Here is a 26,042-nt window from a genome sequence, read left to right as displayed (position 1 = left end):
GTAGACTGTATGTGTGCGTATGTGTGTGTGTGTTGTATCTCTGGTTAAGCATATGAGTATGTTTGTGTATTTACAGAAGGGTAGTTGTGTGCACATCCCATCCCACTGCATATTGCAGCCAGGTGCAGAAGGAACAGCAGATAGTAGTTACACACTGTATTATAGCTCTGAATGTTTGAAATGGAAAAGAGCGTTAGCTTTATCAATTGAGTACCAGTTCATGTTATAAACCAGAAGAGCCAACCCGAGGTTAAGAGGTCGAGCATAAAATTCAACATATTTGGTTCATGTTCAGCCTTGAAACCTTTATGGGATGTCATTCTACCTATCTATCCCATAATTCCCTGTTATCTCTCTTCTGGTGCTCCCTGATAATGGCATGAAATGGTTTTGCAAATATTTTTTTTACGAAGCAAACACTATATACAGCATATTATAAATACCAAATGCAGCATGCAGTATCTCTTGGTGTGAAACCACTGGACAAATAGTCCAGTACCGTGTCCTGTTGGAAATTAAAATATTCTCTTGCATTTTATTGAAAGTTAATCACATAAAATTAAAATAACACTAATAAACATATCTGATATCAGCAGCACTTGCTTTGGGATTTCTCTAAGAAGAGAGCCAATGTCTACTTCCGTTAAAGGGGTTTCTTGGAGTTAAACATGAAAATTAGCACCATTAATTTGACACATTTTTATTAATGTTTGCAATAACTGTGTGGCACTTGACTGACTGAGCATATGTACAGATAAAAAAGTCAAACCTAGCAACATTAGCCCAACACAGATTCCCCTAGGGGGTGTATTGCATGGGATGACATCATATTGCATTGTATCACATTGTATTGGATTGCATTGTATCATATCATATACTTACTAGTTTGATTTAAAAGTGCATTAAAAGGCTTCCGCAAAACTAAAATAAAAATCTAGCAGTGCAGAGGACTCATGCAGCAGTAGTGCAGAGCCACTCCTCCTCCGGCCCCTCCGTTGTCCCGGGACCCTGCTGACCAGTGAAGCGCAGCCTCCAAGCAGGGGTTCTAGCGAGGAGTCACAGGAAGGGCAAGCTCATTAATTATCTCTCCCTCTCTTCCCCTCTCCATCCTCCCATCACACCCTCCCTTCATTACCAGCAAGGTTAATCCCCCCTTATCTCCCAAAGAGCCTCATTTTTCACTGCTCCCTTTCTGTGTTGCCCCCACCCTCTTTTTCCTTCCTTGTCTTCTCCCACTCGTCACTTCCTCCAAGAGTTACTTCTTTTCACATCAGTGTGTATTAAGTTATTTTTAGTGCATTTTTAGTGTATGCTTTCTATTTTTATTTTTTGGCTTTTATCCCATCTCCATTTCCATTTTTTTTCCTCCTCTCCTCTCCTCTCCTCTCCTCTCCTCTCCTCTCCTCTCCTCTCCTCTCCTCTCCTCTCCTCTCCTCTCCTCTCCTCTCCTCTCCTCTCCTCTCCTCTCCTCTCCTCTCCTCTCCTCCATCTTCCCCCTCTTTCTCCTCTTTCTCCTCCTCTTCCTCTCCCTCTCTTCCTGTGCTTACCTTGAACAGGCCATGGTGAGTGGAAGGAGTAGATCTATTACAGCTTATCACTAAAGGACAGGCCAACGCCGCACGCCAGTGAAATATGGCTGCTGTCACAGCCGCCGCCGAACACGACCCGTGCTCAGAGCTCACAGAGCCGTAAGGACGGGGGGAAGAGGGGAGAAGAGGAGAGACGAGGGGGGTTCGGAAACCAATATCAGCCGGCTAATTCAAATTAATGGAAAGATTTTCAGGCTTGATGCCGACCGTTTGACAGTGATTTGGCACACAATTAACCTTGTCTCACTCCCCTCTGCACTCTCGTCACCTCGTGGTTTCATTCGCCGCATTATTCTCTCCCACTTTCTCCTGTACCTGTCACGCTCCTTGACACAGTCTTATTGATTATGTACCAAATGGAGATGACGATGTTTTATTAGATAACTGACACTCACTAGTGTTATATGCCAATTGAATTAGCTCTGAATCATCAGTATCCACGCAGCATAACAAGATGTGCCTCATTTTAGGTTTCACACAAATTTGTTGCATGGCTTAGAAAAAGTGTGACATTAATTCTCATGACAATAATAGCATCGGTAATTATTTGCAGCACTTTCATTTAACCTTGCATTAGTATTTAACTCAGAAAAAAAAGAAAATATATGCAAAAATGTGATTTCTTTGCACATGTGAGCCCAAGCATGCAACATCTGTCTTAAAACATGATGTATTTCCACACAGCGACTTGTTTAAAAGACCATCCGTCCTGCAGCCTCGGCCTCTCAGCTACACTTTACTCACTGCTTTTATAGGCCGTCTCACCTTGGGTTCCAGTTCACGGCATCAAACAGCCAATAGCTCTCAAACAGAGAAGAGTAACTGGAGTGTTAAAGAGGGAGAAGGAGGTGTACAAAGTAACGAAATAGAGAGGGGAGATGATGTGTGAAGGAACCGGTCGTTGTAATAGAGGAGGCTTGCTCTCTTTTAGGCAGGAACAACTGTATTTTCTTCTTCAGAAAAACAGAAAAAGATGAGATGTGTTGTATCCTGATGATACTATTTTGATTGGTAGTGAGTGTTAACAGTTAAAGTCATCAGTGTAACAACAGAATTAAGATCTGATCAATTTAAATGGCACTTCTGAACCAATCAAGAGGTGGAAATGTTATAAAAGTGTATTTATAGACGTGAATGAAGTGGCAGTCAAGCTAGCAGGAATGAAATGAGAGGAATGAGTGTTGACAGTGGCAGTTTCCAGGTAGCTAAGTGAAGTCTGCAGATGCACTGTATTCTCGTGTCAGCACAATGTTGCACAGAGTTGATGATTATCCTAGCTTTCCTGCTAGACTGCCTCAGCACATGTGACAAACTACAGCAACAGACAAGTGTGACGGTTATGTGACAGACAGCATGGCATGAGTGCTGTCAAAGGGTGTCAAAGGACTTGCTGATTTTACATTATCAAGATTCAGCAAGCCCTTTCAGAAGTGGAAATGAGTAATAATAAACAGTAATACAGTTATGACCTTTGTGCACTACTTTGGAAAAATCAGCAAATACCTCTAAAGTTTTAGTAGCAGGATATTCACTGTAAAGAAACATTTCCTTGTTTAATGAATCTTTTGGATAGCGGCCAATGTGTGTTCTTCGTATCTAGAAAGGGTTGCCCCTTTGGGTAACAAGTAAAGGACCTGGTTTTATTTACTCAAGTACTAATCTGCTCTGTGTTTTCTGTAGATATAACAAACCCATTAATTCTGTGGATTTCTGCAGAATGAGAGTTTCAGATTTTTCCTTTTTTAGGGATTTTTGCAGGCTTGTTTAAACTACAAAAGTTGGTCTTGACAGGTAGAAGTGCGACTTTTTTTGGAACATGGAGCTTAAAAGTGAGTGGAACCATAAAATAACAAAGTGCAAATACTGTGCATGCGTATAAAGTATGAAAGGCACTTTCATGGAGCAGGCCAAGAGTAGTAATCCAGCAAAGAAAGGGAAAGTGAGAAAGTAAAAGCACATTTAATAAAGGATTTGATAAATGAGATTGTGTTAAATACAGTTACTGATGAGATCTTTGTGCATTTGTGTACGTGAATTTAATACATATTTAAACTCAGTAACACAGCCAGTAACAAAAAAAACACCCTATCTGACAATTTTGATAGATGTTCATAGAAAATTAAGACAGATTATGCAACATAAATAATCTACTTTTCATCCTCCTCCTAATATGCTTCTACTGCTTGTGATTTTCACTGTGGAGGTGGTGATCCCAACGGTCCACAGAACAAAAAAACAATATAAATGAACACACAGCCATGCATGCACACAGTGTAGTTGTACAAGAACCACTGTAGCACCATTTTCCTGTGACTCACGACACAGCCGTGTAAAGGGCTTAACACAAGGTAGGAGGGGATAAGCAGCACCCCTGATGTTTAAGCTGCCTTCACTTTGAAGCAGATGTGAGCCTCAGTGTTCGGGCTCTCTCTCCCCTCGCTCTCTGTATGTGCGAGCGCAAGCTACCGTGCTCGTGTGCTTCATGAGCGCTAAATCCAACATCACGACTATTAATGTATCCTGATGAGCCCACTGAAAATGAAGCTAATCTGTTGCGAGAGAAATGGGGCAGGAATTAGCTCCTTCAATCCACTACTGGTTTCTTTTAGCATCTGAGGTATCCATTTGTCTCCATACATTTTCTTCCTGCATTCCGACCCATAATAGCTGTAGTTGAATAGTCCAGTGCCTGCTTCTCTTTTAGATGAAAACGCCAGCGTTCATTTATTGCAAGTGATGATTAATTTCATACTTGTCGCCAAGTCCTGATATAAATGAATTGAAATTCCAGGAATTATTCACATTTAGTTGAATTTGATTAAAGGGGAATTTCAATTCATCTTGTTCAGTTTTCAGTCAGAATGGCTGAACTGAAATTGAATGTACTACAACCTAAAGTATCAGGGCTACATTCATTACTTTCTCAGTGAGCGGCTTCTCTTGTATGTTAAGTGTAAATGTGTTTGTTCCTTCCCTAGACCATAGTGCGGGGGAACCGGCCTCCCAAAGATGCTTCCATCAATGGCCTATTGGAGGAGTTCGATAACATCTCAGTAACACGCTCCAACTCCCTGCGTAAAGAGAGTCCTCCCGGCCCCCACCAGGCCGGAACCAGCTCCAAACCACCCGGCAGCAGTCTCCTCGGTGCTCCAGAGGAGAATGGATTCAGCCACTATTACTCCCGCTACTCCTGTGACTTGGACACCTCCAGCAGGGACTTCTCTCTTGACCCCAGCAAACCAAGCTTCTCTATTGACGGAGAGTGGGCTGTGGGCAGGCACTACCGTTTCACAAAGCAGAATGGCCACTCACACCCCATCCGCAGCCCTTTTTACCCCGACGCCATGCCCCAAAAATCTGACTATGGCAAGCTACCCCCAGACTATCACACCTACCTGGAGAGCAAAGGGCGCTCAGCGGATGAGGTGGCCTCCACGGTGGGGAGCGGGGTGGGCTCCAGTGGCTACTACCGGGCATCTGTGGGGGGTTCATCTAGCCAGGACTACCGGGACACTTCAGTAGGGACTCCATCACGTGCGTCACTACACAGTGAGCAGATCAACTACCCAGACAGTGAGTGGAGCTATGGTGGCCTGAGGGATGACTACGAGAAGAGGCCCAAGAGCTCCTACGTCACACAGACCAGCCCCACACCGGCGATAAGGCAGCGGTCTCGGTCGGGTTCTGGGCTGCAGGAGCCAAATGTCCCCTATGCAGCCAGTGGGACTTTCAAGAACCCCCCTCAGGCCCACCCATACAGCTCCTACACCTACCCTCGACTCTCGGAGAGTCTCACCAACTCACAGACCTTAGCCAAGGTAACGACACCATCACATAACACAAAAACAGCTTGGTCAGATTAGTACAGAGGTAGCAATTCCAGTATCTATTTTTGAATCTGCCAATACCAATACTGATTTCAACATTACAGCTCATTCTTTCAGTGCACTCATCTTGCAGTGAGATCTCTTTTACTTCATGAATAATCTATGGTTGACTGTATTTTTGTGTGGGCTGCGGACATGTCGACGAGGGCATTTTCTCTCTTTGTTGCTGAGTTTCACATGTTAGACTCTAGTGAGTTCATGATCCAGCAATTCATATAAGTCTACAAAAAATGTAGACTAGGTGATATCTTCATAAATCTGTTTAATTAGTAAATTATTCATATGCATTATTGCATATTTTAATTATTAATAGCATAAAAGTATGTAATGTATTAGTGCATGAATTGGTTACTATAGTCTGATGTCTTAATTACATCAGTACTGGACTGGATTGTACTATTTGATGTAGTAATGCATAAAACTATTCTATATTTGCCCATTTCATTGTGATTATATTTGCTCAAAAGTGCAGAACATAAGCTTCCAAACTGCAGTGAATGTCCAGCAAACATGTTTTAACAGAGGACTCCACTCACAATCCTGATGGCTGTGGAAAGATGTTTCTTCACCTCCCATCCACCTGCAGGCTCTTTCACCTATTTTGTCTTTCTCTACTCTCAGAGTACATATCTCTCTCTTGTCTCTCATTATCTTTCTGTGCATTTTTCTCTTGCTTTCTTGCCAGATAGATGCTGTCAGTTGTTAATCTACTCCTCTCAGAGCAGGCTCTGCCACAGACAGAATTACTCCTCTTCAGTAGCCAGAGTCTCTGCACACAAATCAATTAATGCTCATTCTGACCATCGACCAGATCCTCAAGTACAGACAGAGTTACAGAAACGAAACAAAGGCAGGCACAAAGGAATGTAGAGAAGAAAAGCAAGTGGCTGACACAGATGAACGGAAAAATAAAAAAATAAAACAAGCTGCAGTATTTTTTTTGTTTTCAACAGATTTTATATATAGTAGAATAAAAGAAATGTAACTGATGAAGAAACAGAAAAATTAGAGTAGCGTGGAGATTAATCTTAAGTTTCTCGGTTTGTAAGTTTGAAAGATCATCAAGGTCAGTGCTTGATTGTGTGTGTGGAAGACAGAAGTGCAACACAAGCTATTTGGATAGTCCACCTACAGAGAGCTAAAGTCCTACCCCTTCTGGTTGTGAACCATGGGACCTTATTTTGGATAAAAAAAAGGGTTATAGTCAATGGCAAAAGACAATTTTATGATCCTGTTTCAATCTTGCCATCATTTAGTCATATGATGTTTAACAGTGTAAAAGATAAAGAAATTTGTTGGAAAGCTGTCAGACTATGAAAGTTATTCATAGATGTAATGTTATTGTAATTTTTTCTTTTCATGATCTGTTCAAAGTCAATGAAGATGTCTCTGCAGCTTCAACATGACCAGACTTATAGTGATTTTTGACATCTTTCAATACTTTTCCACCTCATTCTCAAAGATAATTATCGATCAAGATGGTGACGTGTATCATATGCAATGATGCTACGTGTTCCTTTAACATTTTTTTTTCCACAAACTGCGACTTTCTTGTAAAATTATCTCTTCAACTGACAAACATTATATGTATGAATGATGGCAGAAGTCAAATGTGATCTCTCACCAATGACTGCAATTCAGATTTTTTAATGAATTAAATTTCTCTTTAGCATTTTTGGAACTTAAGTTCCATATTGAAAAAGTAATTTGAAACAGAACATGGTATAAAATGAATTTCAATTTCAGCCCCGTGTTAAATAATAAATAGTCTTATTTTCAAGGATTGAATGGTGAAAAATGTCAGTGAGATGATGCTCAACAGAGAAACAGCTCAATTATTGTATCTTTATTGATAAGATGATACTAATGCAAATACTCTATAAACTCTTTGCAGGGGGACTCATCGAATAAATTGTGAACAACAACTCTATGCATACTTTAGATTATGATAATTCTGTGTATGATCCCAACTAGACAGGAAGAGAGAATGAAAAAGAGGCGCTAATGATGATAGCATCACAATATTTGACCAAAACAGGAAGACATAACATTTCTCAGATTAGCTACAAATATATTACCTTAACACAGTGGTTCCCAACCTTTTTTAGCTCGTGACCCCATTTTAACATCACAAATTTCTAGCGACCCCAGACATTCAAAATGGAGCCTTTTTTTTTTTTTTTTTTTTTTTTTTTGCTAAAATTAATTTGTTTTTGATTATGTAATAGTTTGCTATACTATGTTGCAAATAATGTTAATTTTAGACAACATTTAGGCTGTATAATGTATATTATTATGGACGGAGGCAGAAAAGCCAGGTGTAGATTACTGCACAAAGTAAGAATTTTATTTTCCTTGGTCAGGATATGTACAGTCAGTCCAGCTTGTATTTACAAGGCTGACAATTAATACTGAACAAACAAGAACTCAAACTATGAATTATGAAAGAGCTGCAGCATCTGAAACTGACCACAATGAATATTTGAAAGATAAACAGTACCACAGTGCTTCAGTTCAGCTTCAGAGTTTGTCATGTCTTTATGTATTGTGATCGTCTCTCTCAACTCACCATATATTTTTATTAGCAATTTTTTTTAAAAAAAGTATCAACTACTAGAAATTTCAGGTGACCCCATTTGAATTCCAGGTGACCCCACGTGGGGTCACGACCCCAAGGTTGAAAGACACTGCCTTAACAAGTGATGGAAACATGAGACACATTATACTGCAATATGTTATTTTCAGTAAAATGATGATGCAGCCTTTCTTAGCCCACAGCTTCTCTTTGTGTGTACAAATGTACTGTAAGTACGCTGGGAGTGTGATATGGCGTTGTGCTCTAGTGGAGCGGGCAGTGAGATCAGGACACCCAGGAGATGCCTCCACATGGACAAGAGCAAATGAACCTTACATTAGATGCTCTGTGATGTAACATATGATCCCAGGAAAAGTCACTCACTGCTTCCTTTTATGACAATAATAATTGACTGAACAGCCTTTGCTATGTGAGGGGTTAACAGAAAAGGTTAAGCAGTAGCAGAGGGGGGCAAAAGATGCTGCTACTCAAGGGGTAAATCACAAAAAAAGTGCAAGTTTTTCTTATTTCTCTTTTCTTTATATAGGCTTTCAGCGGCCCATTAGGCCCATTACACAGTGGAGTGGAGCACTCTCAGAGTCGTCCACCATCCCTCCTTCACACACGGCGAGTTTGGTAGCTGTGAGGAAAACTAGGTTTGCTGATGTAGATCCCAGGGTGCCTTGATGAAAAACCATTTAACCCACATGCTTCAGTAAATAGCCACTCGTACAAAAAAAGAATGTGACCAAAAAAAAAAAAAAAAAAACATAAATGAGCAGAGAATGCAAGAGTAGCAGGACTGGAAAAGATGCAGGAGAAGGTCATTTTTCTTAGGTTTTATTTATTATTATCAGTCACTGAGCTGTTGTGCTTGAGGAGGCACATTTTCTTTCTTGAAAATGTACAATATGTGCAGGGAATGTAAAAACTAATGTAGTGTCATTCACAGCTTATTGTGGTTGAACAACATTTAGCAGGCACTATTCCTTTAAAGGTACAAACTCCATCATGAAAGTGCTGGTTGAGGAATCGATGGACTCTAATTTGCTTTGTGATATTTTAGGGACATTTTGCAGAGTTGGTAAAAAAAAAAAAAAAAAAGAAGAAGAAACAAGGAGTAATGTGGCAGCTTAACAATCACTATTCTTCTGGCTCATGGCCCATGTAACAAACCCAGCCCCCTCTCTCTCCTCTCTGTTTCTCTGCCTTTATTCTCTTTCCCTCATTCAGCCCACTCACACCCATGAAGTAAATCCTGGCTGTTGTTAGGAGCCGGTGGGGATGTAACAGTAGACAGCGCAGACACTCGGCCACACACAGATCAAACACACACTCCTTCTCTCACTCTCTCCCTCTTTATGTTTTCCTCTCTCTCTCTTTCTCTCTCTCTCTCTCTCTCTGTGTTTTGTGGCGAGTGTGAGCTCAGTGCTGCAGCTCTTGGTGACAAATTGATGTTGCGGCACTTTCCCTTTCTGCAGCCTTAGCATAAAACTGGCCGAACGATGTTCCACCGCGGAATTCAATTTCACAGTTGAGTTAGGTTGTTGATTACCCTGCCAAACTCAGATTAATGCGCGTTTAACCAACATGGATCAGGAGACCCTTGGCTGACAGCCAGCCAGTGGTGCCGGCCAACGATAGGGAGAGTGAGGAGGGGGGGGCACGAGGCTGGGCCGTCCCGGCAGCACCCGCCCCCCCATACACCTGCCTCAGAGTGATTGATTAAAAGAGTTCACACCATGTAATTATACACCATCCCAACACATCAGGGCTCCTCCTCCTGCCCTGTCTATAGCTGTGTGTTTCACTGTGTGTGTTTCACTGTGAGAGAGGGACTGATAAAAGAGGCAGAGAGAAACAAATAAAAGCCAAGACAGAGAGGAAGAGAGAGAGATTTCTATTATCCTTTCAGTCTCTTGAGAATGTATGATATAAAACCTCCCCCTGCCACATTAAACCTTTTTAAGAGGTGGGACAAAAGTAATTTAATTCCGTTTTATTGTCATTACATTAGTGTCACATATACTATTGATTGATTTAGCTGCTGCACTTTTATCTCTTTGCTTTTGTTTGACAATTTTTCCAATATTCTACTTTTAATGCCATTTAGCCTTTGAATTTAGCAAAAATTAAGAAACTGAACTCATTATTTTAGACTCTTTTTGAGATATTTTCACTTTATTTTCTAATTTTGTTTATGTTCCCTATGCCTTATATAAATATTGTTATTATCATTATTATATTATCATATCTAAGGCAAGGGAAGTTTATTTGTAAAGCACAATTCATCCACAAGGCAGTTCCAAAAACATTGAATTAAAGAAAATTACATTAAAACCATAGAATTCAGACAAAATAGATTAAAAAAACGACAATATAAGAGCTATTAAAGATAAAAGACATTAAAATCATTGAAACAGAAAAAGGTGTTAGGTGAATAAAAGTGAACTAAAAAAAAAAAAAACATCAGTGAAGAATTTATGTGAAATAAACATATTTTCTGTCTATTAGCTGCAGTGGTTTTTCCTCAACAGGACTTGTTCAACTCGGATAAAATAATAAAGTCTTGAATCATCATTTTTGTGCCAGTGCTGTAGCTGCAGGAGTCTTATGTATGATTCAAGTTTGTGTGTGTATGTGATTGCAGATATTTGTATGAGTAAGCCAGGCCTGGTATGAGTCAGATCTATTAAAGGCTGAGTCATACAACTCAGCTTTTAATAGATCTTTTTAAGTAAAGCCCTACATTTGTGTGTTTGTGAGGGAGTGTGTGCAGCGTTCATGTTTGTGGTCTAACCCTGTTATAAAGGAGACTTCTGGAGTCTCAAGGAAAGAGGTGTGTCCCAGATCTGGATGCTCCGTGGGTTCCTCGATGATTAATGGAGTAGTTGAGGAGCATTGTGAGGTGCTAATGATAAAGTATAGTCCCTGTCCTGCAGACTAAATGTCCTCCATTAGGTCCGTCGAGGGCTAATGTACCTGCAGACATACCTGAAAGCAGAGGTGGCATTTTACTGCCGTCGCATGGGGACAAAGTGTGGGATTGTGGAATTTTTAGTGTTTTAGCCTCGTGATTCTTGAAGCGTTGACTCTTATAACCGAGCTTCTGTGCGCTGTCCTGCAGGGCGACTATGAGCGTCCGTCACGTGATGGCAGTCCCCAGGTTACAGGCGGTGACACCTATCCCCGAGGGCCTCTTAAGCTACCTCAGAGCCACACAAAGCCGCCTGGATATCCTCCAGCGCACCTGCCCTACCCCCCTGTGTTTCACCACTACAAGCCCTCACCCTACCACCACCCCCCCTCCCAGCCCAGCCCGCCGTATACCCCCCAGGTACAGTATGTGCACGGCGTTCACATGAATCTTCATTCCTGTCATTATTTCTTGCAAGTTTAATGACTAATTTTTGGTCCAGAGTGGAAGTTGATGAAGCTAGATGATTGTGTGGTTTTAAACAAGACAAAAACAGGGTAAAAGCATTAACATAACAAGACGAAAATCATGTAAAATGCAAAATAAGATAAGATTAAAAAAAAAAAAACATGCATAGTGCTGTAGTCTCTGATTTTACGATTATTTTATTTTTTTGATTTTCAAAATGGTAAATGGACTACACTTATATAGCACATTTTCTACACCTTCATGGTGTCCAAAGTGCTTTACAAAGCCTCACATTCACTCATTCACACACACACTCATACACCAAAATGAGAACAATCTTGAGGTCTTGTCAGAATCATGTCACAACAAATAATACTCTCTATTTGGTGAAAAATTCTCACAGAGCAGCAGAAAATTTCAGACATAGCATATGCAGTACATAACACTTTTTCCAACATCAAAATATGCACTATTCAGTAAAACAACAAAATATTCAATCCGATTTTGTTTCAGAAAATGTGAACAAATTGTATCATGAAAATATTTATTGCTATGTAAGATCTTATAGTAATACATATATGATTGTTTTATTATAGCCCAACCTGTATCTCTGAGTCGTGTTTTGTCATCTTGTCGGTGTGTGTTTTCCTTCCAGGGGGCTTACTCCCAGCCGTCTTCCCCCTACATACCCCCAGGGGCTTACCCACCTCCTTCTTGGGGGTCCAGTTCTGACACCCAGCCCTCCAGAGTCTCCCATGAGCAGTTCAGGGCTGCGCTTCAGTTGGTGGTCAACCCAGGTGAGCAACAGACATGAAAAATGAAAGTGACACTTATTTGTTTCACATTTGACACATGCTATTTTTTTTCTCCTGCTGTTTATAATTGACCAATGTTTGCTATCAGGCGACCCTCGGGAATACCTGGACAGCTTTATTAAGATTGGCGAGGGCTCCACGGGTATTGTGTGCATCGCCAGTGAGAAACACAGCGGCAAGCAGGTGGCGGTGAAGAAGATGGACCTCAGGAAACAACAGAGGAGAGAGCTGCTCTTTAATGAGGTGTGAAACCTGACTGAGATGAGATTTAACAGAAGTATTTGCTCACACATGAAGCAATGCTTTTAACACATTTGTAATCTGTTCTGGTTTTATAAAAGAAATACCAGCCCTGACACATGCATGTTAAATCCATGTTAACTCAATACGTTTTATTACTGAAACAGGATGAATGTTTTACAGCTGTGACAGATGAAATCAGCTTAAACAATTCCAAGTAAAGCTCATATTTTGCCGTTTAGATCAATCAAAACAACATTAATCACTCACTGCCTTTTTTATTAAGTAAAGATCTGAATTCAGCTCGCCTCTATTTCCCTCCCGCAGCAGTCAAATACATTTTACAACCACAATCGCAGTTAATTAAAATGGTGTGAACATAAACCGAACACCCCTGGCACTGCATATATTTCTGCTCATAGTACACTGACTTTTGAAACATGCGCAAATGCAAGTTAATTGATATTTCATGTTTTCTGTCAAACTTCATCATTCATTATTTGAGGAGGAAAAAAGAAAACAGTTAAATACTGGAGCAGACCACTGATTTACACGATGATGAAATAAGGCTCTATTATGAGTCTAGTGTGAGCATGATATAGAAATAGAGATGTATGTGAGTATGCATGTATGCATTCACGTGACCTGTGGGTGGGTGCTCACTAGGGAACTAATTTGCTTCATGTAATCCTATTAATTTCTGGTTGTAATCCTTTTACAGTTAAACCTCCAGAACATGTCCAGATTAGACAAAGAAATGTCAAATAATTTAATTCATTAAACTGAATTGAGTAACATACCAGCTGATTTAATTACAGTGTCTAAAGCAGTGTTTTTCAACCTTGGGGTCGGGACCCTACATGGGGTCACCTGGAATTCAAATGGGGGTTGCCTGAAATTTCTAGTAATTGTTAAAAATAAAAAAAAAATTTTTTTTAATTACTAATAAAAAATATATGGTGAGTTGACAGAGACAATTCCAATCCATAAAAGACATGACAAACTGTGAAGCTGAAACTGAAGCACTGTGGTACTGTTTATCTTTCAAATGTTCATTGTGGTCAGTTTCAGATGCTGCAGCTCTTTCGTAATTCATAGTTTGAGTTATTGTTTGTTCAGTATTAATTGTCAGCCTTGTAAATCCAAGATGGACTGACTGTACATATCCTGACCAAGGAAAATCAAATTCTCACTTTGTGCAGTAATCTACACCTGGCTTTTCTGCCTCCGTCCATAATAATATACATTATATAGACTATATGTCATCTAAAATTAACGTTTATTTGCAACATAGTATAGCAAACTATTACATGATAAAAAACAAATTAATTTTAGCAAAAAAATGTCTGTTTTGAATGTCTGGGGTTACCAGAAATTTATGATGTTAAAATGGGGTCATGAGTCAAAAAAGGTTGGGAACCACTGGTCTAAAGTATTCAATGTAGCTTAAACTACAGGTTTTTTGTGTGATTTCTGGAAAACAAACAAGATGAAAATCATGTAAAATGCAAAATAAGATAAGATAAAAAATAAAATAAAATACATACAGTACTGTAATCTCTGATTTTATGATTATTTTTGTTATTTTCTATTATCAAATAAACAAAATGACAACAATCTTGAGATCTTGTCTGAATCATGTCACAACACATAATTCTCTTTATTTGGTGAAAAATTCTCATAAAACAGCAGAAAATTTCAGACATAGCATATACAGTACATAACACTTTTATAGTATTCTAAAGTATTCAATGTAGCTTAAACTACAGGGTTTTTGTGTGATTTCTAAAAAAAAAAAAAAAAAAAAAAAAAAAAAAAAAAGGACAATTAGAAATTGCACCAGTATATTTGTTGTGAAAATCATTCCCTTTTTTTCTCCGTCCGCCTAATTAGGTGGTAATTATGAGGGACTATCATCATGAAAATGTGGTGGACATGTACAACAGCTACCTGGTGGGAGACGAGCTCTGGGTCGTCATGGAGTTCCTGGAGGGCGGGGCACTGACGGATATTGTGACTCACACCAGGTAATAATAAGAAGATGAATAACCAAAGACATGTCGTTATAAACCAAAAAAACATCCTGTCATTTCTTCGACACCTCAGATATTTCAACCCATCTTCAATTTCAGGTCGAAGATATTTTTAGGATTATTGTTCTACCAACTTTTTTCTAATTGCTTCTCTGTTGTTGAGTCGTGTTTCAAAGCTGCAGCCTCATTGTTTTAAGCTTACTTTGTGCTTGGTGTTTAATTACAGTCATTTACATGGAGTGTCAGCATTAGCGCTGTGCGGTGTCAGATGCTAATAACACGCTTTGGTGAGGCTGAGCACCGCTGCTGCCGTGAAGTATTTTGAACACTCTCCCACACAGATGTTTGCATGTTTGTGAGAGTCGTGTGTGTGTGTGTGTGTGTGTGTGTGTGTGTGTGTGTGTGTGACAGTTTTTCTGTATGCACATGAATGCTTTTAGAGGTACTAATGGACACCTCAGGAAACTGGATATTATTGGACACACATTCTCTCTGTTTTTTCTATTTTACTATTTTCCAAACATAACACACATGGTGGTCACACAGCATAAGCATGTGTGTGTGTGTGTATGTATGTGTGTTTGGAACTAAAACTTTACATCTTTGCTGATTATTTTCGCTGTATCGGTCCAGGTGAGAGTGTTATGCCATTTCTGTTAAGCCTTTTGTTGTGGAAATTGCCTCATGTTGCACAAGCCTCATCAGCTCTCTGGTTTGTTGGCAGCAAAATACACAAACGCCAAGATTGTGAACACATGGAGACACACACACACACACACATACGTCTAATACACACAAACGAGTAAACGCTGGCCAAATGAGGGCTGTTCCTCAACCATTCGATCACGTTCAGATTTCAATTATACTTCAGAGTTTGTTAATGAACTGCACTTCACTATGATTTCATCCGCTGTGAGTGCTAACACATATGCATGTTGGTGTGTGTGTGGTTGAATGTGAACATTTGTTTATGCATACTTCTACAGAGGTGTGTGTGTAATTCTCCTCCCCTTGACAACCTTTACAAGCTCATTAAAATTGTTTATCACTTGGTGTTTGAAACAATTTTCTCTTTCAGTGCTCCTGTTTTCTGTATGATTGTATGTGTTTACCTGAGTTTGTGTGTGTACGTTTTTGTGTACATGCATAGCCGTGAATGACTTACATTTATAGGAATGTGAGTTTATTTAAACCAGGGGTGTCAAATTCATTTTCTTTCAGGGGCCACATTCAGTCCAGTTTGACCTCAAATGGGCCGAACCAGAAAAATAATAGTTTAATAGCCTGTAAATAATGACAACTTCAAGTTTTTCTCTTTGTTTTAGTGGAATAAAAACATCGAATTATGAAAATATTTACATTTACAAACAATCTTTTCACAAAACAACTGAAATGTCACAGAAAAATAAGTGCAATTTTAACAATATTATGCCTCAGCTTACTTGTGCATTATACAAAATTTCTCACAAACATTTGGTAATCGTCATAATATTGTTAAAATTTTGGAATTTGGAACTAAATTAAGAACAGTTTCTACAATATTATGTCTCAGCTTATTGTTAACACAACTTACAGATCGCAATGGATCTACAAATACAGAAAACGTTTGTGTATTGTGTTGTATACACTGTATTGTCTTGTTTGTCTGTTTAGTCTGTTTTTAAATGTTGAGGACTACGGATGAAAAATAGCTCCCAGCTAAATCCGGCATAATAACACAAAGTAATGTTTTTATTTGTACTGAGTGTTCATTAACATGTACTGTCCTCATCAAATAAACAAACAAATAGATAAATAAGTAAATAAAAAATACATTTAGTAACAGGCAGAATATTGTTAAAAATTCACTTCATTTTCTTTAGACTTTTCAGGTTCCTAATATTTGTTCAGGTTATTCTCATTTTATTATGAAAGGATAGTTTGTTAATGTAAGTATTTTTATAGTGTAATGTTATTTTTACACATTAAGCCAAGAAAAAAATTGTAGTTATCATGATTTAAAGGTTATTATCCAATTTTTTTTTTACTTGAGATCACATGGGGCTGTTCGTGACCCCTGAACTAAAACCCATTCGACACCCTTGACTGTTAATATCTTCAATGTAATTTTTGCACTTCCTAAATTCATCCTGCGGGCTGAATTGGACCTTTTGCTGGGCCACATGTTTGACACCCCTGGTATAAACACCCTTAATGTAAGTGACTGAATTTTAGGGTTAACGGTTATTTTAAGATTTTATAGATTAAGGTAAGTTTTAAGTCTCCAGGAAATAAATGTATGTCAGTGTAATGTCCTCTAAACTCATGGAAGACAGGGTGAGAAGCTGTTTTTGTCTGTATCCTGTTCACTTCACTTCGTCTTAGCCAGTTGTTTATTCATTAGCCAAAAAACTCATTTATTTCTTGTGTGGGTAAACGCATACATGTGTGACAATAAAATCTGCTTCAATCTGTGCTGTGAACTGAGTGTACATCTATATAAGTGTGTGCGTGTGTGTGTGTGTGTGTGTGTGTGTGTGTGTGTGCGTGCGTGCGTGCGTGAGGCCTAGGGGTAGTGCTTCACAATGACAATTTTACAAGCGACTGCTCTGACAGTGATAAGATAACAAAAGGTGTGCACATGTGATGAGAGGTTTATGAGAGTATAGGTGAAATAATCCATACTATACTATATGCATGCGTTAGCTCCGCCTGGGCTTGCAAATGAGCGTGTTCGTGTACTGAAGCAGCTTAGAGTGCAGTATATGCTCACACGCGTGCACACAACATGGCTCGGCCAGCTGGGTCTAAATGTTAATGTTCAGTGGAGCTCTGAGATTGTGTGTGAGCTCAGTCAGACGCAATACTTGCCCCAGCTCTCCATATGGGGCCCTCCTGCTCTGCACATCATGGCTGGAGCTGCTGCAGGCTAGGACAGAGAGGGTTTTTTTCCCCCTTATTTTTAAACAGGACTTCTGCTCTATCTCAGTTGTATGAGACTGTCATTTCTACACAGTCTCAGTGAAATCTGAAGTTGGATAAATGTAGTCTGGGGCCCAATAAATGAACTTTAACTTTCATTAAAAAAAAAAAAAAAAATCACAGTCAATTCTTGTCTTGTTCATTACCTCAGACATTTGGAAAAAACGGCACATAAATGAGACAGATATCTTGTCAAGATCCTCCTGGTGGCTGCTGCACTGCAAAAATCTAAATCTTACCAAGTGTATTTTTCTCATTTCTAGTCTAAATATCTCATCACACTTAAAATAAGACATAATCACCTAAAGAGTGACTTTTCAGTGAGTTATAAGAATTTATTTTTAGACAATAGATCTTGAAAATCTTATTTCAAGAAATCTTACCAAGATAATTTTCACTTGTTCTATTGGCAGATTTTTTTTTTTTGCTTAATTCAAGATTTTTTTTTTTTTTTTTGCTTAATTCAATCAAAAAAATCTGCCAATGGAACAAGTGAAAATTATCTTGGTAAGATTTCTTGAAATAAGATTTTCAAGATCTATTGTCTAAAAATAAGTTCTTATATCTCACTTACAAGTTACTCTTTAGGTGATTATGTCTTATTTTAAGTGTGATTAAATATTTTGATTAGAATTGCGAAAAATACACTCGATAAGATTTAGATTTTTTCTATTGTGGGAAGAAGGCCATAACAAAGAATTGGCTTAAGACTGGTGCTCCGTCATGTAAACAATGGCTTTCAGTCATAGATGATATACTTGTCATGGAACATTTTACATATAAACTGAAGTTGAAAGAAAATCTCTTTATTAAAAAACCTGGGGAAAATGGCTGACATTCAGGGAAAAATGTGTTTATTAAGGGACCTAAACATGTTCTGACATAAACAAAGGCTGTTTGTATTCTGTTCTTTTGTTTCTTTTCTTGCTCCTCAACCTGAGAAGATTGGATTGTATTATACTGATAAAAGTGAGAAATACATAAAAATTGTTAAAAAAAAAAAAAAAAAAATCATAGTCAGCCTAAAGTCTTTTTAAAATATGATTTTCATGAATTGAATAGATTAAATATATCAATAAAAAGAACAATGTACATGTCATAGGCAAAATATCTCCAAAATTATCAATCAAACATAGACCAAACAAACAAAGTCAAAAGAAGAAAAAGACTACAAAAAATAGTGCACAGCACCTAACAGTATGGTAATATGTAAAGTAACAGGCAATAAAATGCTGTCTTTGTCAAATCAGTGCTCAGATTTATTGCATCTGTTTGACCAAATGTTTGAGCTGCAGAAAGTAAACAAATCTCATCTCCCATTTTTTTTAATAAAAGGATGCATATGTTGGAGTCATGGAAAAATGCTGGAAACATGGTTCCTAAAGCCAAAGCTACAGTATGTGCATGGCTGTGACAAATTAAAAGAAAATAACACAAGATGTCTTTGTAAGGTGTTAAAGATTTTCAGCGATCATCAGTTTTGTTTGTACAAGTCTGTGAGCTGTACTGGAGGGATGGACTGATTTATAACAAAACATATTCCATCAGTAGATGTTTGGCTGGTTGTGGTGGAAAGGGAGCATCAGATTTTTCCTATAATTTGTCTGTAATTGGATGAAATAAACAGCGGACATTGGTCATAAACTTAACTAAAGCAAACAATAAGTAATGTTATTTTATTGCACAACGCTGTCAACTTTTTGAACACTTTCTTAACTTAAAAAAAAACAAAAAAACAATTTATATCTAAATGTTTCCTTAAAATATTGCTTTGGAGATTTGGGAATTCCTTAAAAAAACACTGAAAGCTATAAAGCATCTATTGTGACTTCTAAAATGTATGTTGTGTTTCATTTGTTACAGTTTATGGAGCGTGTTTGTGCAGATAACATTTTATGTATCATATTTAAATTCCCCTAAATATGTCTTTTTATTGTTATAGTTTAAATGCTTTCTTATTACTTCTATGTTGATATTACTTCAACATGGTTCTCCTGTCTGTGTGTTTCCTCACAGGATGAATGAGGAGCAGATTGCTACTGTATGTTTGTCGGTGTTGAGGGCTCTGTCTTACCTGCACACACAGGGCGTGATCCATCGTGACATTAAAAGTGACTCCATTCTCCTCACCAGTGACGGAAGGGTAAGGCTACAACCAGTGTATGTTCATGGGGCATAATGGGACCTACATTTTCTGTCCAAGTTCAGTTAAAAAAAAGATTTACATGCATGAAATAGTCCCACATAATACTCCTGTATATTTACGTTTCCTAAAACCACTAGATATGTTATTTTACTTTTATTTCCATGTGATGCGACCATTTGGCCTTTTGAAAACCTCTTTGAAATCTGTTCAGTCTATTCAAGTGTATTTTCTTTACAAATATGCAATCAGTGAAAAAAAATTATTAGACCACCCTTGTTTTCTTCAATTTCCTGTTCATGTTAGTGCCTGGTAGAACGAAAGGTACATTTGTTTGGACAAATATAATGATAACAACAAAAATAGCTCATAAGAGTTTAATTTCAGAGCTGATATCTAGCCATTTAAATGGTTTTTTTTTTTTTATAATAACCAAAATCATTTAAGTTCTTACATAATATCTATGGCATTGTACTGACAAAAACAGTGCTTTTAGGCATTCCATGTTTTGTTTTCTGTCTGTTTTAATCACATGATACACACAAGAGTTAATACTTGATTGCATACACATTGTTTTTGATGACTTTTGATGGTCTAATAATTTTTTCTTAGACTTACTCCTACTAGTGTTGTACATGATATGGAAATTTAACTGAAGGTAAATCACGGTTGCGCCACATGACCTTATTTAAAGCCACACCCAATTTACATTTAAATTTATGATATTCTTATTTTTTGTATTTTAAAATCTTGAGAATGTTATTTTAATGTGGTTTTTGCTGTTTTTGCAAAATAGACCAAATTCCTACTAAGCAGTTAACACAGCTAATGAAAAGGAATATTCTGTTTACATGCAACTGTAATTAAAAATAGGGTGAACATATCCTCCTTGGTTTATTCCCCCAAAGGTCAGCTTTCAGATATTTGCTAGTATCTATAAACCTTCTTCCATAATGTAGTAGGTGTGATTCTCCTTTGAATCAGAAATGTGGACTTGAGTTTGAAGGATGCATCTGTACCAGAGAGGATCTTTGTTTCTCCTCCAACTGATTATAACAGGGACTTTTTGTTTCAAACAGCTGTAAAACCCACAATTAGGACCATATTTTGAATGTGCTGTACACATGTCTGGAGAACCCTCATAAAACCTGAATAACCCAGAAAGACCCAGTGCTACTTTTGTGGCAGTTCCAAAATATTTTTTTTCTCTCAGACCTTTTCAAAGTGATTTATCACCATATGTTCTAATATTATCCTCTGTATTTTGAAGTTTGGAGTTGCTTTTTTTTTTCTCTCAAAGGGACAGTGCATATTGACAAACACAATATGCACATGGGTAATTTCCATCTTTAATCTCTATATAAAACAACATTGTTCACATAAAACAGTACAATCCAGTGTGCTCATTTAACAGACAAATAAAACACATTTTACTTTTATGTTACATTGTACACAACATACATGCATACACACACAATTTTAGAGTGTCAGATGACTTTATATGAGATTGTAGATTGTGTTTTTTCAGTGAACATCAGGTATTTTCCTATATTTAACTCACTGATCATGTAGATCAGGGGTCTCAAACTCATTTTCTTTCAGGGGCCACATTCAGCCCAATTTGATCCCAAGTGGGCCGGACCAGTAAAATAATAGCATCATAACCTATAAATAATGACAACTCCAAATTTTTGTCTTTGTTTTAGTGCAAAAAACCCCCCATTAAATTATGAAAATACTCACTTTTATAAACTATCCAAACAAATAAGATGTGAATAACCTAAAAAAAACCTGACATTTCTTAAGAAAAATAAGTGTAATTTTAACAATATTATGCCTCAACTTATCATTTCTACATGTGCAATATGGATCGGATCTACAAAGACACTAAACACATAGTAACAGGCAGAAAATTGTTAAAATTGTGCTTAATCTTTAGACATTTCAGGTTGTTCATATTTGCTCAGGTTGTTCAGCTTTTATTGTTACAGGATAGTTTGTAAATGTAAATATTTTCATAATTTATGTTATTTTTTGCTCTAAAACAAAGACAAAAATTTGACGTCATTATTTATAGGCATAGTGTAATACTTTTTTCACATCAAACCGAGAAGAAAATATGGAGTCACTATTTTTTGTAGGTTATTATGGTATTATTTTACTTGAGATCATATCAATCTGTATGTGGAACCTGAACTAAAATGAATTTGACAGCCTTGAGAGTGAAATTTTTACACTTTGCAAATTCATCCCACGGGCCGGATTGGAATCTTTGGTGGGCCACATTTGGCCCCCGGGCCGCATGTTTGAGACCCCTGATATAGATGTTCATAACAGCTCAGATTGAAATTAAAGGTTATTATATCAGAAACAGAGAAAACTGAAGAAAAGGTGACTTTTTCAGCAAAACCTATCATTAACTGAACATAAACCCAGTGTGTCCATCCACTGTCATTGATCAAACTCCATGGGTTTTACTGGTGAATCAATGTTGTAGAAGATGACAGTGTTTCCACGTTCACTACAGAGCCTCTGAACGTCCAAATGGGTCATATCTGATGACCATGAAAAGATGATGAACTGCATTTTACACCAATTATTTACATGTATCAACAGGATTAGTGGATCAGCAGATATTAAACATTTTAGATCAGTAGATGGTTTTGGTCAGCGGTGGCTGTTTGGGTCTTTATGGGATAACATCAGTATTAACACATATATCAGAGTCTGAAGATGTTCCTAATTCGTAAAGTAAACATTACCAGCTGTTATATGAGACCAGTCAGATGCACGATATTGTAATATTCTGAACAACAGTGAAACATTGTGTGCATGTAAACATAAACCTGATTACACGTTTACGTTTCGATAACCACAGGAACCCAGGTCAAACATCCCTGTTTCCCGTCGCTGTTCACTCACTGACCTTCTCCATGGGTGCCAGTTGTGCCACTTGTCAACAGCCAGTGCCAGAAACTCATCATCATAAATTACCACTTGTGGCCCAGTAATTAAATCCTGCCTAATGTCTCCTAATGAGCTGATAAGACATGATTAATTGAAGAATAATTAACTACCTAATACAGGAGATTAGTGCCCTCTGTGAAAGCTCTTCATCTCAGTGGGGCAGTGCACTTCTTGGCATCAAACACCGGGGTTCTGACCTGACACAATCTCTACTGTCTGGATAAATGTAAAAGGTGGTTTAAGGTGTGTTTTGTTTTTGTTTGTTTTTTTTGTTCTCTTTGTAGATCAAACTGTCAGACTTTGGCTTTTGTGCCCAAGTTTCCAAAGAGGTGCCCAAGAGGAAGTCTCTGGTGGGTACGCCTTACTGGATGGCGCCAGAGGTCATCTCTAGACTACCGTACGGGACTGAGGTGAGAACTACAAACACGTGGATTAACTTAAGTCCAGAGAGATATGTAACACAACATGTAATTCTCCTCTGTTCTGCGATTAAGCTGCTGTTGAAGGACTGAGTGTTTCTGTGTGTATGTCCAGGTGGATATCTGGTCTTTAGGCATCATGGTAATTGAGATGGTGGATGGAGAGCCTCCGTACTTCAACGAACCCCCTCTGCAGGCCATGAGGAGGATACGAGACAACCTGCCCCCGCGGCTTAAAGAGTCGCACAAGGTAACAAAGACTTGCAGTTGCATTTTTTGCTCAATATTTAACCTTTCTTAAGCAATTTATCACCATTTATTATAATATTATCCTCTGTATTTTGCATTTTATCAGTGTAATTCAGGTATTTTCCTGATTTAATTTATTGATCATGTAGATGTTCATAAAAGCTCAGATTAAAGTTGAGTGTTATTATATCAAAAACAGAGAAAACTGAAGAAAAAGTGACATTTTCAGTAAAATATATCATTAACCCTTTCATGCATTAATTATGAGAACCTTAGTTAAGATTTTTTACTTGAGTGTTTTTATTCCTACATAGTATGGAAAAAAACAATGTGATCAAGGTTTGTTTTTTTTTTCATGGAGTTACTAAAATGTCCATGCATTTAATTTTTGAAGTAAAGAAACGTGTTTAAAACCCAATATCAGAAAGTGATATGAAAACAATGAAATAAAATAAAATCTGATGTTTTCTCACATTTTAACATATTCTAATGCTAGTTATTACTCTTTTCATGGAGATAATATGCAAAAAAAAAAAAAAAAAAAACAACTTTTTTTTCTAACAGATAACAGTTGATTTCCACTCAAATATGTTAGTGCAGATCAGGTTTATCTAGAACAGTACAGTTACAGTAATGGTCTGAATGTAAGTGTATTATTATGGGATGGTGCATAAGTGTCCACTGTGTTGACTGATATGGAACTAAAACAACAAAACCCATGAATATACAAGAGAACAGCTGGAGAAGTACTGTCCACTGGAGTGACCACTGTGCATGAAAGGGTTAACTGAACATATACCCAGTGTCTCCATCCACTTTCATTGATCCAACTCCATGGGTTTTGTGGTGACATTTTTATAAGCTTCACAATTTATGATGAAAATCTTTTAATTTCTGAAATTTTTTAGTATCAACCTTGAAGCACACCTAAATTTTTTGGTTTTGGAACAGCAGTTTGTGGTTTGTAAGCAAAACCCACACAATTTATTATAATGCTACTAAGTAATTATAATTGCCTTAAACCCTAAGGTTCTCAAAGGTTCTCCAAGGCCAACTTCTTCTTTCCATTTCGCAGGTGTCGTCAGTGCTGAGGTCCTTCCTGGATCTCATGCTGGTGAGAGAGCCTTCTCAAAGAGCAACAGCCCAGGAACTCCTCCAACACCCCTTCCTCAAGCTGTCAGGACCTCCATCTTGCATCGTCCCCCTCATGAGACACTATCGCCACCGCTGACCTGATGGCCTGAACCTGCCCTGTTCTACACTAATTACACACACATAACACACACTACCAGGGTGGCACTGCCCTCACTCCGCCAAAACATGCCGCCGTTTGGTGGCACGCCACTAATGTAACACTCACACCTGTAACCGTGAAGTAGATTAGCTAGAGGAATATCTAAGAAATTCATGTAAAAAACACACGACAGAGAAAAGAAGAAAAAAATCACCTAGTATTTTCAAACTATGAGCTGGACTAAAAGAGTTTACTGTGCCAGAGGAACTCACTACCCTGTTAGATGTCCAGTAGAAACATATGGGCTGGCTCACCCCGCTGCAGTCTTCTCTCTTCCTAGACTGTAGGTCTTCAGCTCTGTGTAGAGTTGTAGTAGCCATCAGCTCGAGCTTCAGACGGGTGCAGCGAGCGGTTGATGAGGCGAACGGACCCTGGGACCGGCACTCTGCTCCAGACCGGAGCAGCAGAGGGCAGAACAATCAGATGCGTGCAGAGACAGAGGGGATTTTGACTAGTAATGACTGTGGTCAGGCTGCTGCTCAGCTGGTCAAAAAGAGACGAGCTCTCTTGTATCTCTCTTCTCACACACTAACAGTGAAAATGTATTTTAGAGAAACTTGTAAGTTTTTCTGTACAGTTTTGATAATTTGCAGTATTTTATCGTGTCGTAACCATTGTGATATGAGCAGTATTAAATAGAGTTTCTGCAGAGATCTTTCCTACTGTTTATAATCCAGTTTTTGCTTAAAGATATAAGAGATATCCCAAATAAACCCACCTAAACCTAACTGTTACTAAAAATACTAAATATATTTATTATCTTACATTTGTAGGCAGAACTTCCATTAAATGTTGGAAAAAGGGTAATGTCAGAATTTTGTATAAGGTTTTAAAGTATTTATTTATTTATTTATTGGAACTGAAGGTTTATTTTTTTGGTAGTGTGGCCTTTTTTGTTAATTTTTTTTTTTTGTTTGTTTGTTTTGTGTTGGGATTTGACTTGCATTTTTTTAACAGCGCATCGGCAGACAGTCATATCAGTTGATCATCCAAGCAATATCACAAACCTACTTATGAAACCAAGAAGCCCTGTATTTATGATACTGTAATTACACACAATGCATTTAAATGTAGCACAGACTGAGTGGATTTGACAGGAAAAGAAGATTATCCCACGTGGACCTGTTTTCTTCTATATTAGGAGTCTCATCCTGTTTCTCTAAATGCTAAGAGGTGCCCATCCAAGACTCCCGCCTACTGCACAGATTCACGGATACTGATAAAAGGTCTCGTTTTCTACTCACATCCTCACTGTCATCATCTCACTCCTTATCCCACCTCAGTCAGACACTTGCTATCGCTGGAACTGTGCTGCCATTCTCATCTCTGGTCAGACCGGGAGAACAGTGTACTCCTCCTCCCCCACATCGTTTTTACCCATCATTCACTGTGATATGTAAATATGACTGTGTGAGTGCGTGTGAGAGTGTGTGTGTCTGTGTCCGTCAGAGAGCAAAAGAGGTAGAGCGTGTTTATCTCTGTACA

General features: G+C 38.1%; 1 protein-coding gene across 4 annotated transcripts in view; it reads left to right on the top strand.

Moving 5' to 3' along the window:
- Positions 1-25,781, top strand: part of pak5 (p21 protein (Cdc42/Rac)-activated kinase 5) — a 74,303-nt gene extending 48,522 nt beyond the window's left edge. For all 4 annotated transcript variants that reach the window (XM_030128017.1, XM_030128018.1, XM_030128015.1 and 1 more), the window contains 9 exons: positions 4,568-5,407; positions 11,179-11,388; positions 12,092-12,233; positions 12,340-12,494; positions 14,385-14,518; positions 19,502-19,628; positions 22,880-23,005; positions 23,130-23,264; positions 24,339-25,781. In XM_030128017.1, coding sequence (XP_029983877.1) covers positions 4,568-5,407; positions 11,179-11,388; positions 12,092-12,233; positions 12,340-12,494; positions 14,385-14,518; positions 19,502-19,628; positions 22,880-23,005; positions 23,130-23,264; positions 24,339-24,494 — 2,025 coding nt within the window. In that variant the 3' untranslated portion in view covers positions 24,495-25,781. The remainder of the gene's footprint in view (positions 1-4,567; positions 5,408-11,178; positions 11,389-12,091; positions 12,234-12,339; positions 12,495-14,384; positions 14,519-19,501; positions 19,629-22,879; positions 23,006-23,129; positions 23,265-24,338) is intronic.
- Positions 25,782-26,042: the final 261 nt, after the last annotated feature.

Source organism: Sphaeramia orbicularis, chromosome 24 (assembly GCF_902148855.1).
Source record: "Sphaeramia orbicularis chromosome 24, fSphaOr1.1, whole genome shotgun sequence".
NCBI classification, from domain to species: domain Eukaryota; kingdom Metazoa; phylum Chordata; class Actinopteri; order Kurtiformes; family Apogonidae; genus Sphaeramia; species Sphaeramia orbicularis.
Note: the sequence above shows the minus strand (reverse complement) of the source record. Positions and strands in the feature narration are given on the sequence as shown.